This window comes from Neolamprologus brichardi, chromosome 16 (genome assembly GCF_056152115.1).
Source record: "Neolamprologus brichardi isolate AB-2024 chromosome 16, ASM5615211v1, whole genome shotgun sequence".
Lineage (NCBI taxonomy): Eukaryota > Metazoa > Chordata > Actinopteri > Cichliformes > Cichlidae > Neolamprologus > Neolamprologus brichardi.
Genome location: NC_142119.1, coordinates 12,707,050 through 12,722,814, shown reverse-complemented (window position 1 = coordinate 12,722,814; position 15,765 = coordinate 12,707,050). Strand labels below are relative to the sequence as shown.

The 15,765-nt window shown below is 43.3% G+C and overlaps 1 protein-coding gene and 1 pseudogene across 8 annotated transcripts in view; both read right to left on the bottom strand.

The window, feature by feature from the left end:
• dgkh (diacylglycerol kinase, eta) overlaps positions 1 to 15,765 on the bottom strand; it is an 82,062-nt gene that overhangs the window by 8,302 nt on the left and 57,995 nt on the right. For all 8 annotated transcript variants that reach the window (XM_006805951.3, XM_006805955.3, XM_006805953.2 and 5 more), the window contains 15 exons: positions 15,591 to 15,682; positions 14,810 to 14,909; positions 14,347 to 14,656; positions 14,083 to 14,208; positions 12,295 to 12,429; positions 12,058 to 12,175; positions 11,800 to 11,910; positions 11,280 to 11,376; positions 10,520 to 10,627; positions 6,732 to 6,845; positions 6,506 to 6,640; positions 2,465 to 2,625; positions 2,260 to 2,365; positions 1,498 to 1,590; positions 794 to 913 (listed from right to left, as the gene is read on the bottom strand). In XM_006805951.3, coding sequence (XP_006806014.1) covers positions 794 to 913; positions 1,498 to 1,590; positions 2,260 to 2,365; positions 2,465 to 2,625; positions 6,506 to 6,640; positions 6,732 to 6,845; positions 10,520 to 10,627; positions 11,280 to 11,376; positions 11,800 to 11,910; positions 12,058 to 12,175; positions 12,295 to 12,429; positions 14,083 to 14,208; positions 14,347 to 14,656; positions 14,810 to 14,909; positions 15,591 to 15,682 — 1,926 coding nt within the window. The remainder of the gene's footprint in view (positions 1 to 793; positions 914 to 1,497; positions 1,591 to 2,259; positions 2,366 to 2,464; positions 2,626 to 6,505; positions 6,641 to 6,731; positions 6,846 to 10,519; positions 10,628 to 11,279; positions 11,377 to 11,799; positions 11,911 to 12,057; positions 12,176 to 12,294; positions 12,430 to 14,082; positions 14,209 to 14,346; positions 14,657 to 14,809; positions 14,910 to 15,590; positions 15,683 to 15,765) is intronic.
• On the bottom strand, positions 4,123 to 5,800 carry LOC148098188 (uncharacterized; annotated as a pseudogene).

Below are 15,765 nucleotides of genomic sequence, written 5' to 3'. Positions count from 1 at the left end.
TATCGGTAAATACATGAACGACCACAGTAAGACGTTCGGTGATTGAGTAAAAATACTCTGTAAACCAGGATCTTTTTTTTTCCCTTTCGTCTTTGTCAAACTGCTATTAGTAATGTTACTAATGTTCACTTTGATTAAATTATGGGGTGGTTCTCTGGCAGCACTAAGGCAGAATCAGTGGCACTCCACTGGTGTGAAGAGGTATTTCTGTCTTTCCAAATATTCTGCATTGTGTTTTTGAAATTATATTAATTGGACAACCACTTCTAAGGAGAGCTATCACAGTAATACATTTTTTATTGATAGTTTGCCTCCTGGTCTTAACTCATAACCCCTTTGATCATTTAAATCAACAGTTTTTGATTGCAACTCTTCTGAGATTTCATTCTTATATGGTACACATCAGCAGATACTTCTATTAGGAAGCTAACGTCACCATAAACCCTAGCTCTAATGGACACCTCCAAATTTGTTTCACTTACTGACAGCCTCCAATTAGCTTTTGTTGTTCTGAGTTTTTATTATTATTTTCCACATAATTTTCCCTGTCAGAATATTAGGGATGGACAAGAACAGCACAATGATTTGTGTGTTAGATTTGAAGCTCATATCTGTACTTTCAGTGACAATGTGACCATATTTGAAGGCACTGTTATTGCAGATAACTCCATAGTGTTCACTTTTAGCTTTGAGTTGCAGGAGTACACAATGTACCTAATGTCTTCTATTTTACAAAGATACCACACACAATGGAGCATGTGCATGCAAACGCATATTTACTGAGGCTGCTTACCTCCTCATCATTGGGCTGCAGGATGTGGTAAAGCCAGGGGATTTCTCCCAGTTTCCCAAGTTCCAGCTCCACGCTCTGCAGAGCGCTGGACAGCTGCTCCTCCTCTGGTGGGTCCAGTTGCTGTAAGAATGACAGAGAACAAGGTGAATTTAACACACCATAATGCAACCTTAACATCAGGACCCCAAGTTATAATAAAACCACAGACTGTAAATACAAGATGGATGTAGCAGCAAATGGCAAAATCCTGTTATGAAGTCTCAGACTAAGCATTCTTGCGTTCCCCCTATGCCAGATGTGATGAGCGAGAGATGGATCTAGGTATATATTTTACACAGCACCCTAAGAGGACCAGTGACTAATTCATCACAAAACAGGTCTGCCTTAAAGCATAGCCCACTTGACTTTCTTGGCTCCAGTGGACACCATAACTTACAAAAACAACATCATGTTGTATTCAGCAAGACCAGAAACTGGTGACTTAAACTATAAACTGATCAGGAAAGTATTTACAAAGGGCACAAAGCAAGTGAGCCAGGGGCTGTTTTCCATAACAAGACTTCTGTCTGTGATCCCCTCCACCAAGATTCTTTCACCATTAGAAAGATTCTAGTTTTAAAGTACACTGCCTTCAAGTCTTTGTTTCATAAACATATAAAAAGAAAGTAGGATTGAAACAATCTATTTCAGCCATGATAACTCACCAGAGAGACTCGGCCCAACAGAAGAGACTCGGTCTCATTGTGGAGTGCCTTCATAGTGCTGGCCACCTCAATGGCTGTGTTCCGAGTAAGGCTCTGTAAAAGGGAGAAAAATGTTACAAGAATTTAATGTTACACACCATGAAAAACAGAAGCAGAGTGCACATATTTCACACAGTTCTAGATACTATTTTAGTAGCTTAGCCTCTCTTCAGGGGTTTAATATGGGGTAAAGTAAGTGCTTAATCAGAACAAGTTAAACAACCCTTAAAACATCAATTAACAATGGAGGAAATTCACACATTGCCACATATAGTAATTACTTAAAGGGCGCTTTTATTATTATATTAATGGCCAATGAAGAAATAAACTTAGCTTAACTTTTAGCAGCAGTTCAACTAAAACTGTGGATGCTGTAAACTGGACTCAGGTACTTTCCCTTTCTTTGTCATTTTGAAATATGGCAGACAATACCACATTTTAAAAGATTTGTCTGAAACACAGTGCCTAGCTTTTAAAGATTCAAATATCTCAAGAGCAAGAAATTGCACCTGGAACAGTGCTCATTAGTCTCCTTAAAACAATAAGTGGTACATCTTAAATGTAAGCTTTGACTTCAGTGACCTCTAATGGCAAGAAAAAGTCATTTTTATTTTACAAGAATTAATTATTTTAAATGGCAGTTTTAAGGATGCAACAGTGAGTTGTAAAAGACTTTTTCAAGACAATGTCAATGTCTCAAAAATAAGGCTAAACCTAGCTCACCTCGGGGAACTTCGGGTGTGTTTTGTTGATGGCGTGTGATGCAGCATTAACAGCGTGAGCCAGTTCCTGCTCTAAGAGCCCGTTTGTCTTTGCAGCCTCACATATCCTGTGATTAGACAGAGCGCAGTCAGTGAGCTTAGTTCAAGGTAACAAAGCCTGTGCACACGGCGACTGATACCTGATATTCACATCAATTCAAGTTTACCTTGTAATGAGCTCTTCTGCAGCCCGGGCACACATCTGCACCAGGCCTGCCTCCTCCTCTGTGGCTAGATCCACAGACTGCTGAGGGTAGAGGTGAGGTCGCAAAGGAGGCTTATCATACTTGAGCTTGTCTTCCCATGACTTCAGTGTGTTCTCAAAAGCCTGCGGGGAAATTTTGAAGAAAACACAGATAAGTATATACATATATATATATATCAGGGGTAGGCAACCTTTCTGATGGTGAGTGCCATTTAAAATTTCCTCAGAAGTCAGTGTGCCATATGATTGCATTAGCAATAAATTTAATAACGCTCTATATGAACAGTTACACACTATATAGAACCAATTTAAAGAATTATATTTGTTTGCGGATGTTGGCAGCTATCAGCGAATAGTTATCAGCTATTTTGAAACAAAAAAAGACACTTTTTTATCCATAACAAGAACTCCATAATAGCAAATGGACTGTACAACAGAAAATACAAATGCTATTTATGGTCTCCTCAAAACAATGATAAGGAAAAATAAACTAAGCCAATATGGCATGTTTGTTAATACAGAGACACACATGTGAATGTGATCTCTGGTCTCCCACTCAGAGACAGAGGTGTCCGAGTGTCCAGTATTCAGACAGCTACCTGAGGACACTCATGTGAGAGAAAATCTGCTCACACAGATATGTAGAGCCAAATACTGTCAATAAGCCCTGTGCAATGTTCTGAAGACAGTTAAACTTGTCAGGTAGTGCTGTCCAGCAGGTGAAAATGCACAGCTGTGGATTCCAGCTGCTTCGATGTTGCATTAACTGGCATTAACTCAGCCAGTTAATGCGAGACAAATCTAGCTGCTCATTAAAGATTTCTGGTTTGATCAGAAAATAAAACATTGGTCCATACTCCTGAAAGTCCCAAAAATGCATTGTGTCTCGAGTCTACGGAAGTATCCGTGTATTTCCGTGGTGCTGATGCTGTGCTGAGCGGACAGCTCCTGAAGCTTTTGAAGTGTCGGAATATGGAAAGCTAACAACGTCCCTCTGACCACTAGGCTAAGTTATTTTTAGCCAATTAATTAAATTAAATTAAATTAAATTTTATTTATATAGCGCCAAATCACAACAAAAGTCGCCTCAAGGCGCTTCATAAATACAGAGAAAAACCCAACAATCATATGACCCCCTATGAGCAGCACTTTGGCAACGGTGGGAAGGAAAAACTCTCTTTTAACAGGAAGAATCCTCCGGCAGAACCAGGCTGTGAGCTGATTTGCGATGTGCACCGCTGGAACGGCCATTTATTTTTTGATGCACCTTCTCAGATTAATTCACTGCATGTCGTGCTGAGGGCTGGACTGGGACAAAAAAACAGCCCGGGCATTTTGACTAAAGACCGGCCCACCAGGTATTAAAGTCATAAAGCCTTGGAATGAAAACAAACGCTGTTGTCACAGTGATGTACAGTCTTGTTGGTATATGCATGTGTGGTGGGGCGTGGTCTGCGGTGGCGTGCAGGGAGGGCGGACACACCTGCACTGCATCCGCAATCACGCCCGCCACGTTAAAACAGGGGGACTCAGGTGTGTGTTGTATTATGGTGTGTGGTGTGATGCAAATATTAAATAAAATGGCTCAAAACACTGATCCCTGGACCCGCCGTGCCTTATTCATGCCACAGTGGTGCCGAAACCCAGGAGGCGGCACAGCGGGTTCTTGTCGGAGCCAGGGAGTGGAGGAGCTGGCCCAGAGGGTGGCCGAAATGGCGGCTGCCCAGCGGGAGCAGGCGGCGGAGGTGCGTCGCTAGCAGGCAGAGCTGCAGGACCACTCCGAGCCCCACCTGGAATGGATTGGGGAGCTGGCGGCGCTGCTCTGGGCCTGGCCGCCACCCCCACAGGTGTGTCGCGAGGACAGTGAAGCGGTGGAGGAGCCGCGTGAGGCACCTCAGCAGCCGGACGTGGCAGACAAGGCACGCGGGGATCTGCGCCTGCCGGAGGAGGGGGAACAGCTCCGCCGCCAGGCGGTGGACGAGCCGCTCCCGCTCCCGCTCCCGCCCGCGGTGGCCGAGCCGCTCCCGCCAGCGGTGGCCGAGCCGCTCCCGCTCCCGCCAGCGGTGGCCGAGCCGCTCCAGCCGGAAGAGGTGGAGAAACCGGGAGGGGAGATGGCGGTCCTCGTGCCAGGGGAGCCTGCGCGACCTGGGCCCGAGGTCGAGGATCGAGCGGCCCCGGAGCGTCAGATGCGCCCGGTAGTGAGCCCCTCCCGGGGCCGGCGGGGTCGTGCCGGCTTGCCAGGTAGCCGGCCTCCGGACCAGTTTCGCCGCTGCTGCTGGAGGCGTGGCCGACCCCCGGACAAGCCTCGCCACCATTTGAGGTGTGGGCGGCCTCCGCAAGGGACTGCTCTGTTCCCAGGTTGGGAACCGGTGGGGTAGGTTCGGCCGTATGACTCCCCGGCCTCAATCGGGCGATGGGGGTGTGTGGTGGGGCGTGGTCTGCGGTGGCGTGCAGGGAGGGCGGACGCACCTGCACTGCATCCGCAATCACGCCCGCCAGGTTAAAACACGGGGACTCAGGTGTGTGTTGTATTATGGTGTGTGGTGTGATGCAAATATTAAATAAAATGGCTCAAAACACTGATCCCTGGACCCGCTGTGCCTTATTCATGCCACAGTATGATTTCTATACATTTTATGTCAGATAAAAACTTTGGTTGTAAGCTTCAGATAATTATTTAATAACAGCCAGACATTTTAAATGAGAATAAGAAAGTATTTCTCTGTGCCCCCCTTTCCCTGTTAATGCCCCACCTGGTCCCCCTGGAAAAACTTTGCTAGACCCGCCCCTGCTCAGTTACCAGCTGTCAGCTACACAGAAAGTATCCTGGTGTTATTTGTCTCTCAGAAACAGTTCATAACTTCCCTTCAACTCATTCATGTCACCTAAAAGGTAAACCTGTTTCTCCATTACCTGTTCAGCTCTGATGATTCAGTAAGGACATCTCCTGGTTTCATCTTCATGTTTCCCTCTCACCACATATCCAAACTGATATCATGACCAGCAGCTTTACAGCTGTGGCTCCAGCAAACCTCAGCTGATACTAGAAATTAATATTAAATAAATTCTAACAACAGCTGATCAAGCTTAAACGTGCTGCTGTTGTGCGCGACATCCGGCGGTTTCCTCTTTCTGGCACAAAGTGGGCGATAAACAAGAGAGAAAAGCCGATCAGCTGATCATTGATCAGTTTCATGATTAAAGTAGCAACAGGAGAGAGCGGGGGAGAGAATGAGAGAAGAAGAGACAGCTGTGCAGCGTAACGACAGAATAAATCCACCTTTGTGTCTTTTTCCATCCTTCGACAAACTGCGTCCCTTCTCAGCTCAACACGAAACGCGTAATAATTTCTCTGAATGCGGGACGATTCCGTTTGTACGGGACGGTTGGCAGCTCTACTAACTAACCTTATGAATAAAATAAAGTTCAACATCAGTAACATCATAGCACCCACCCAGCTGTATAGAAACTCCGTCATGCTAGCTAGTACGCAGTACGAGTTATTGTAACTGACTGTAAAAAGTCAGCACAACGAAAATAAACTCCACCTAAACTTGGTTTATATCTGACCCAGATAGACTGCAGGTCATAACTTCTTACCTGAAGTTCAGTTCACCTGACACTTGGACCGGCGGCTGCCTCGGGTCTCTCCTCCTCCTGCCTCCCCTCTCTCTCATCCACCTGCTGGCCTCCACCACTTGTTAATTTTACTGAATCTGTGGAAGCTCCACCATAGCCACCACCAACAACTGAGTTATTTTTACACACCGACCAGCATCTGGCCAATCCACCACCTTTCATTGTTTATACCGTTACAAAAATAAATCACCGGCCCACCGAGCAAATGCCTGGTATGCCCGATGGCCAGTCCAGCTATGGCCAGTCCAGCTATGGTCGTGCCATCCGTTAAACCTTCGCGTGCCAACTGTGGCTTGCCGACCCCTGATATATATATATCTACACAAATTGCTTTTCACTCAGCAACAGCAGCACCCTTCCTCACCCGGTCTCTGGTGAGCATCTGTGCTCTGTTCTTGTGCTGGATCTTGATGACTCCAGGCGGTTGGATCCAGGCCTCACCATCCACCTGAATGGGAACCCCCTCGTCACCCAGGATCGTAATCTTCACAGTTCGACACTGATTGAGGAAGACGCTTGGATTAGAATCACACAGTGTACAGACACAGATATGAATTTGCACTTCATATGGTTTTAACGCATCTGCTCACCTGTGCTATGCGGTGGTGTTGCAATTTGATGACTCTGGACACAGCCATTTGCATGCTCCCAAAAACAGCAACCACTTCCAGGATCTTGTCATCGAAAGATGGAGCACAGAATATCTGCATAAAAACATTATGGCAATAATGAAATCTATGTCAATGTAATGTAGCTGGAAGGATCCTAAAAGGATACAGTTGCCGCTATTTCAAATTTATGTAAATATTCCACATAAACATAAACAAAAGAAAAGCTTCAAAAATTAGTTTTCAGCAGCCCTTTAAAACAAACTATAGACTCAGCCAACCTGAGGAGGTTTATGAGCTACATCCAGCCTCTGGTTTTAAAATAAGGGACAGTTAAAGACCCAGTATCAGGGGCCTGGTCAGTTTGTCTGTGACCCAGCATCTCGAGTTTATTTAGTACTGTTGATTTCCTATGTTAGATTTGTGTGTTTTTCTTAGTTTAGGGTGTAGTTGAGTTATTTTGTATTTTTGATGACTAATGAGATAATGTTCAGGTCTGGTATTATTATTAGTTAGGGTTTAGTTAACATTCCATGTCCCAATTGCCGGTCTTGGTAGCCGGGAATCAATCCGCCAGGACCTCCGCCCGGCTCACATTGCACTCGACCCCTACGGTGCCACCTGCAGGTGGTGGGCCTGCAGGAAGATGGGCCCATGTCCCTTTTTCGGGCTGTGCCTGGCCGAGCCCCATGGACTAAGACCTGGCCGCCAGACGCTCGCCCTTGGGCACCCTCGCCGGGCCTGGCTCCAGGGCGGGGCCCCGGTAACCCTATCCCGGGCAGGGTGAACTGTTCCCTCGATGGTCTTTTCATAGGGGTTTTCTGAATCGCTCTTTGTCTGGTACCTCACCCAGGACCAATTTGCCATGGGAGACCCGACCAGGGGGCAAAAGCCCCCAGACAACATTCGGGAGGGGCTCAGAGTAGAGCCGCTGCTCCTCCACATCGAAAGGAGCCAGTTGAGGTGGTTCGTGCATCTGACAAGGCGAGGTTTTCCGGGTATGTCCCACTGGGAGGCGGCCCAGGACACGCTGGGGGATTATATCGCTCGGCTGGCCTGGGAACGCCTTGGTGTTCTCCTGGATAAGCTGGAGGAGGTGGCTGGGGAGAGGGAGGTCTGGGCTTCTCTGCTTGGGCTGCTGACCCCGCGACCTGGCCCCGGATAAGCGGAAGAAAATGGATGGATGGATGGTTTAGTTGAGTTCCAGTCTAGTTTATGGTTCTTCTATGTCTCCTGATTTATGAGTCTTTTCCAGTCCTCTGTCATGTGTAAATGTCTGTGTGCTTAAGTTGTCAAGCTTGTGTTGTGTTGTCTACATTCTATTATGTTTCCTGTTTTACTTTGAAGTGTCTTGTGTTCCCTGTGGCGTCAGGTTCATTTGTGTCAGCTGTGTTTCCCCAGGTGTTTCCACTTCTCTCATCACCCTTCTGTGTATTTAAGTCCTCTGTCTTCTTCTGTTCTTTGTTGGGTTGTCTGTTGTTTCCATGTCAGGTCATGTCTGGTCAGAGTTTTCTTTCGATTGCTCAGGTTTTTTTCATGTTCATGTTTTGCATGTACGTGTTCAGTTTCTTGTTTTAGTTATCATAGTAATTTAGTTGTTCCCAGTTCAGTTTGTTCCAGTATTTTGCCTTGTTTTCCATTTTTAACTTCAGCACAAAATAAACGGCTTGTTTTTTGTTAAAGATTCAGTTCCGTCTCTCCCTTGTCTGCTTTAGGGTCCGCTCCACAAACACACCAGTCATCCCGGCTGTGACACCCAAATCAAAGGGCCTCATGTTAAAAATAACATTTTAAAATTAATTCAGAATTTCACCAGAAGCCAGCATGTTTTAGCACCCTACTCGTTATTCCCTGTAGCAGCTGAAAATGGGATAAAGACTGAGAGATGAAACAAAGAAAGCAATGGATGAGCTTTGAGACATGAGATTCAAAATTCAAATGTTGATTAAATATAATACAGATATTGCTGGAGAGGGTTACGAATTTTGCCAACATTGAGCTGGATTGTTGTATAGTTGTATTTTACCGTTTCCTTAAAATGAGAAAATTAAGTAGATTTCCAAAATTGCCCTATGAAACCTCTAAACCTATTCACAGTGTTTACAAAATGAAGCAACCCAACCTGTAAAGAAGGTCCACAGAGCCATGTGCAAAAGGCAGCATACTGCCATAGGGGCCCATTTTCAGACACTATCACACCCATGCTCCTGTGGAACACCGTGTTAGCTGCACATTCAATTTATAGGCTGAAAGATTATTAGAAAAGTATTTTCAATCATGTTAGCACTGCTGACAACTGTTATGCTGATGAAAGAAGTAATTCATTTAGTCGGTTAAGCGTCTGTGTAGGTTTGAATGACGCCTGAAAAAGGCCAAAGAAAGAGGCTTCTTTTCTGAAACTCACTGACAATGAATTCATGTTCTAGCTTGCAGACTTGAACATGAATTCAGCGTCAGACTTTAGTTTGAGAAACAGGTTTTTTATTACAGTGAGAGATAGTGCGGACTTGTGAAGACAATAATACACGCACAACTTCTTAAAATAACAAAATAACTTTATTCCTTAAAATAGAAACCTCTGATGAGTTTCAGAAACTCAACTAGACAGACTGATTAAGTGAACATGACTGCTGTCAGCAGTGCTAACATAACTAGACAAAGAGATCCCAAGCCTAATGATCATTAGTACGATATAAGGTAACATAATGCGACACAGCAGTGAGGGGTGCTGAAACAGGCCTCTGTAGATCTAATGTAGAAATCTGATTGTTTTGACAACATTTTTGATCCATCACTTATATATAACATAAAATAATAGACTTAATATCCAAGGGACCCCAAGATTTTGCGGAGTAGATCATATGTGTATGTTGTAAAAATAAATAAATAAATAAATAAAAATGAAAAATTGTCAAATTTATTCCTGAATTTTCTTTTACACATATTTGTACTACTAAAACAAACAAACAAAAAAACAACAACTCAGAAACTGCTGAAAAGGTGAGCCTCTCAGTTGTCTTGTGGGGCACCAGCCACTAGATGGACACAGCCAGTGGGAGGGCACTGATCTGTGTTTTAGCAGGATCGGTCATTTTATTATTAGCTTTTACAATTACTAAGATGTATATTATCTCCTCTCTCTCTCTCTCTCTCTCTCTCTCTCTCTCTCTCTCCATATATATGTATATGTATAAAAAAACTATATTCACTCCCACGTGTCAAAATGAATGATTTATTCCAAACAAAGGCAAAACTCTGATGATAATCTGTCTCTGTGTTTGTGCAGTCGTGTATATACTCTCTCTGTTTCTGCTTCCTCCTTTCCAGCAAAAACAGTTACATAACACCCAATGCACATTGCTGTATATGTGTGTGTGCCCCCCCACACACACCCCTGAGTGAGCCCTCTGCAGTGTGTGCAAACTGACACTCTAATCCCTCAGCCAGTGTGCTCTGAGCCTTAAACATACAAGCAGAGATGTCTCTCTAGCCATCCCTCCCCCTGCACATCCAGGCTATCGGGGTCATGTCAAACAGGCGTCCACACTGTCATTCTTTAGGTAATATCAGAGAAGACAAAAAGAAGACAAAAAGAAAAAGAAGACAAAAGACAAAAAGAAAAAAGCTCCAAGCAGAACGGAAAACACACCTGTTTTCATCCCTCAAAGATGATCTGAGTTTCCTACCAGGGCCATGTCAAGTAGGATGGAACATCACACAGAGAGCAGTTTTATTAGAGTGAACAACTTGAGAACAGTAAATGTACTTACATCATCCTCCTTGGTGCCGCCCCAGAAGTTGGTTCCGCCTGCGTAGCTAGGAATGTTCAACACTGCTATGCCTTGAAGGCTGGGCAGTGGGATGTACTGTCCATCACACTGGGAAAGACACAAAATAACAAAGTTAAGTTGGACCAGTAAAGCAAAAGAGAAGAGAACATATACTCTATATGTCTAAATTAAGGCTGTTTGCTGGTTCTTTAAACATTTAACCACATTTTTTCTTCTGTCTTTACTGAGCTTTCAGAACTATTTCATTGAAAAACTGACACAAAAAAATTGTGTTTTTTTTATTACACATTATCAGTTTTCTGGCTGTGTAAATAAGCAATCTCACAGAACAGGGTCGTTTTTACTCTTACCAGACCAACATCGTCACTGCCTAAGAAACCTGGAGTTTGTTCAAATATACACATAATCATGGAATTCTTTTAAGGGCATATTATTAAGGACCGTTATTCTCTAAATGTTTTTACATAATAACAAACAATATAATTTTTTTAATATTAAAACTGTTTTTTTATTAACTTTTTTTTTTTAAATAAAAAAAAATCATTGTGAGTAAAAGGAGAGGTGAACTCTATTTTTTGTCAGCACGTGTTCCTTATTCTGCCATGGGTAATTTAAGTGATTATAAAGATTTAAGCGCTGGTGAAATGCGAGTGTGTAACATGCAGTGTTTTCAATTAAAATTTTTGTCGTTTCTTTTTTAATCCAAAGACTTAAATGCCTGATTTTCTCCATGTCTCACCTCCAGCTGGACCTTCTGCTCCAGGTTCTTGTAGGTTCTTTGCAGCAGCTCCTTAGTGCCCAGAACACCGTACCACATCATATTCTTGGTGCGACTCCTGTGTGGGGAAGGTGCAGAGGCGGTGCGCGGAAAAAGACTGTTGTGTCACTTCAACTTTAAAACACACAAATACGTGGACAACACATCACCTGCAACACAATCACTGAAATGGAGGGAATTATAATTCAATACATAGAATTATAACTCAAAACTGGCTAAGGACTGCAACACTCAGTTCTAGACAGTTGGTGATTGTGTTTGATGAGGTCCTGAAAATAGAAAAACTGACATACAGACTGAAAAAATGAGAATACTTGACTGGTAAGTAACTTTAGTTATCAAAAGAGGCAGATTTGCTCCAACGCTGCCAGCTTAGGACTGTTCAAAAGTTCATGTACTTGTTTATGTATAAACAAAGCAAATAAAATGAAATTATAAAAAAACACACAAATATGCTGTGTTCATTGGAAATGAGACTCACCTGCATTTCTCTGGATGCTCCTCTCGCTTGTTGTTAAACTCCAGCGAGATCTTTGCGTCCAAGCCAATGCCAAAGTAGTTGTTCATAACACACTTCTCCATATAGCCCTCTCTGGATGAACAAATAGTGAACACAAACGCACACACAAAAAAGCACACACAAAAAAGGTAGTTAGAGCAACAGTGTAGAATGTGACCAACAAACAACATCACAGTGACAAAGATGGAAGAAGGCATTAGAAAAAGACATGGCTCTTACAGAGAGTCCAGGTCAGGGTCGATGAATGATGTGGCCCCGAAAGGGTCGATGTTAGCCAGCAGCATCTTGCTAATGATAGAGCTGCCAGCAATAGAGGCAGCCAGACCTGCTCGCAAACCTGCACATACACACAAACACACATCGTCTGTGTCACACAATGCTGAACTGCAATGCCTGACTGATTGTGCCCTTGTTGAGCCAATGTGATGAGTTTGGTGCCTGTTTATGTGTGTTTACCCGGGCAGATGATGCGTGTGTTGAGTACAGGGAGATTCTCCTTGCTGGTGGTGAAGGGTGTGATGGTGAAGGAGCTATAGGACTGGGTGCTACGGCTCACTCTCCGCTCCGTTGGAGAACAAGGACTCTTAGCAGCTAGGCCAAGGAGAGAAAAACTTACTTTGAATTTAGGGACAGATATGATGGAAAGTATAAAGCAAAACAAAATGCACTTCAGCTGTGTCGGAGGGTACTTATTAACACAGAGATGCACATCCATAGACATGCATCATGCATCCACATATGAACAAAAAATGGGAATTTTTCTATGCATCAATTAATGCAATTTTAGGAATATAATATTTATACAGTGAGGCTGGGTGCAGGTACAAATAATAACATTTGGGGTCTTTGTGTCCAATAGACAGTACTCACAATGGGCCTCATTCACCAAGATGTGGCTAACAATGTTATTACCTTCCTCATACCTTGCTCATAAATGAAGAACATACACAAAATCAACATCAATTCATCAAAGGTATGCAATGGTCATTTTTTTTCCTACCTTGCACACACTACCTGTGATCTGTACAAGGACTGTCTGAACAAGTTGAGGCTTTGGCCAACAAATTTCCAGTTAATATTTTGTCTTCTCTACATCGAATTTAATTTCAGGTAAGAATATACTGATGAATCAAAACACATTGCTTGTGAGTGAGTTCCACTGTCTAACAACATGATTACTTTTACATACAGTAAAATTACACACGTTTACTTTGAAAGACTGGTTGCTCAGGGTTTATTCTGGTGTTGCATCCTGGATTTGACATTATTTTTGCATTCATTGTATGACTTCAAGAGCAATTGGTTAGAAGGCTGACAATTACTGATAGCTATATTTGAACCAGACCATGGGCAGCAATCTCTTCTGCTCTACTTCCTCCGAGTGCTTCCTGGTCAGGAAGGAGAAACAGGACGAAAGACGGAAACAAGGACAGGACACAAAGCAGAGGGTTTGACTGATACCTCCTAGTCTTCTAATACTTGGAAAATGTGTGGAAGGAAGGAAGCAGCCCAATGATAAACAGGAAGAACTTCTGCCCCTAAGACAATAACATATCCTGTGGCCCATCCACACACTCACAAAGAAGCGCAGTGGACATTTCACAGTAACCTGCATGTTCAAACAGCCGGCCTGCCTGTGTACTTTCAACAGGTACACTGATTTATTATTAAAGAAGTTGCCACAGTCTGAAGATTAGGACCTAAGCAGCTCAGCCTGATGTAAGAGATGGAATATCACAGGAGGAAAAGATGCTCCAAGCAAATTTAGCACTAATCCCTGAGTTTATTTATGACAGGAAACTTGATTTGCGTCAGCAAGCTTTTTTTTCCCATTAGCTATGTCTCTGGTCCACTGTGGTGCAATGACTGCAATACCCACAAGGTGGCAACATTAAAATCATGTGTACAAAAATCTATGCCTTTAAGGCATCTTTGTTGTTCTTAAACTTGCCTAAATTATAGAGATAGCTGTGTTTCCTTCTCTCAGTAGAGAAAAGAGTGAGGAAACATGTTTTTACACCGACCACTGCTGACTTATTTTTTTAATTCAACCCAAAAACAATATGTGTCAGCTACAAGAACAATGCAAGCTGGAAGATCTGCACAGTGGACATGCAAAGCTGGGCAGGTTAAGTTCTTTGGAACTAGCCTTTTATGAAATATAGCGGGCCAAGTAAGTGAATGGTTGGAAGTACCTCGCAAATGTAGAAGGGGAACAGGCCAAAAAGCAGCAGAAACACTTACATGACACTGCTTCCAGTTCCTTAGTGTCCTCATCTTTCTCACTGTCTCTGTTCTCGTCCTCGCTGTCCTTCTCCAGAGGGGATGGAAGCTCTGGGTCCTCCGTATGGGCATTCTGCTCATCAACCACTAAACAGGGCATAAATGGGTTGGCCATAACACAATAAGTTGCATGTAATAACCGCATGTTTTTGTTTCAAAAACATTTTGATAATTCCATTCATCATCACGAGGCAGAATCCTTATCCTGTAGCTCACTACACGTACCTCTCTCTGCCTGTTCTATGACCTGTCGAACCGCTTTCTTCAGACTGTCGGCCCTGAGCATCAACTGCTCCCTGCTTTTGAACAGCTGGTGCGGAGAACCTCCTGCCACTCCTTTCTCCGTCTCCTCCTCCTCCAGTTTCTCCTTCAGCTCTGTCAGGCTCTCTTCACTGGCCTCCTCCTCCTCCTCTTCCTCCTCCTCCTGTTCCTCCTCTACAATAGGTGGAGTGGAGAGGGGGAGCGGAGGTAGAGCTTGGCACTCTGTGTTGAGGGTCTGGAGGAGGGAGTCCAGTTTCTCATTGAGGATGGCACACTGGAGGGCACAGAGGAAGAGACACTTAAGGACCAGATGGAGTGCTGCAGCAGCATTCACAGGACAGTGAATTAGCAGAAATTTAATATATATGGAGTTGGCTTTCAGCACAAGCAGATAATGGATGTTTACTGCATTGTTTTTGAGGCTTACTTTGAGAGACATAGAGTCGCACTCCTCAGCATTCTCAGTGCTTTTCTCATACGCCTTCCCCACTTTGGCAACAAAATCCTTCACTGTCTCACACAGAATTCTAAGAAACGGGGAGAAAACACAAGTTCTTCCTGACATAATGTAATCTGAGAAAAACTAATTATTTACCTTATTTTTTTGTATCTTTTTACATACTTCATTTACTATTTTCACTATATGGAAATAATAATAATTTATTTTTCACAAAAGTAAATTTTTGGCATAGCTTCATCGCTCTGTTCTCCTCTTTGTTCTTTATTCTAGAATCTGGCACATGGCTGCCCCTCCCTGAGCCTGTTAAAAGGATGTTCTTGCTTCCCACTGTTGCCAACTGCTGCTCATAGCGGTTCTTTCTTACTATAGAAAAAACCACCTTAAGAAAACTATTGTTGTAGAGTTGTGCTTTATAAATACATTTTTATTCCAGCCAAAAACAAAAGGTTCATTACTTATGTGAACGGAGGGGTACATTGGTTATTTGTGACTAGGACAAAATCAATACAAGAACAGTTGCTTAAATGTACTTTTGACAAATGTGTCCCCAAGTGGACTGCTCACATATTTAAAAATGTCAGAATTATTAGTGTGATTGCTGGAGCAGCTGCAATAATGCTGCAGCAATTACAATGCAATATCACCACGACATGCACATCATAGTTTTTAGCCTGTAGTTGATTAGATTGCTGTTTGGGTTGATTTTAGACTTCTTATTCTGGGTAACGGCGGTGTTATAAACACTTACTTGGCAGAGGAGATGACCACAGAGTGCTGCTCAGAGTTGAGGATCTTTGTGAGGTGAGTAGCTACTGAGTCTTCATAGGTTGAAATGTGAAACTGTTGAGAAAACAATGAAACTGTTTATTTCTATTCAGAAAACAACTGTTAAACGCAATCTTATAGGCACAACAGTTAATAAG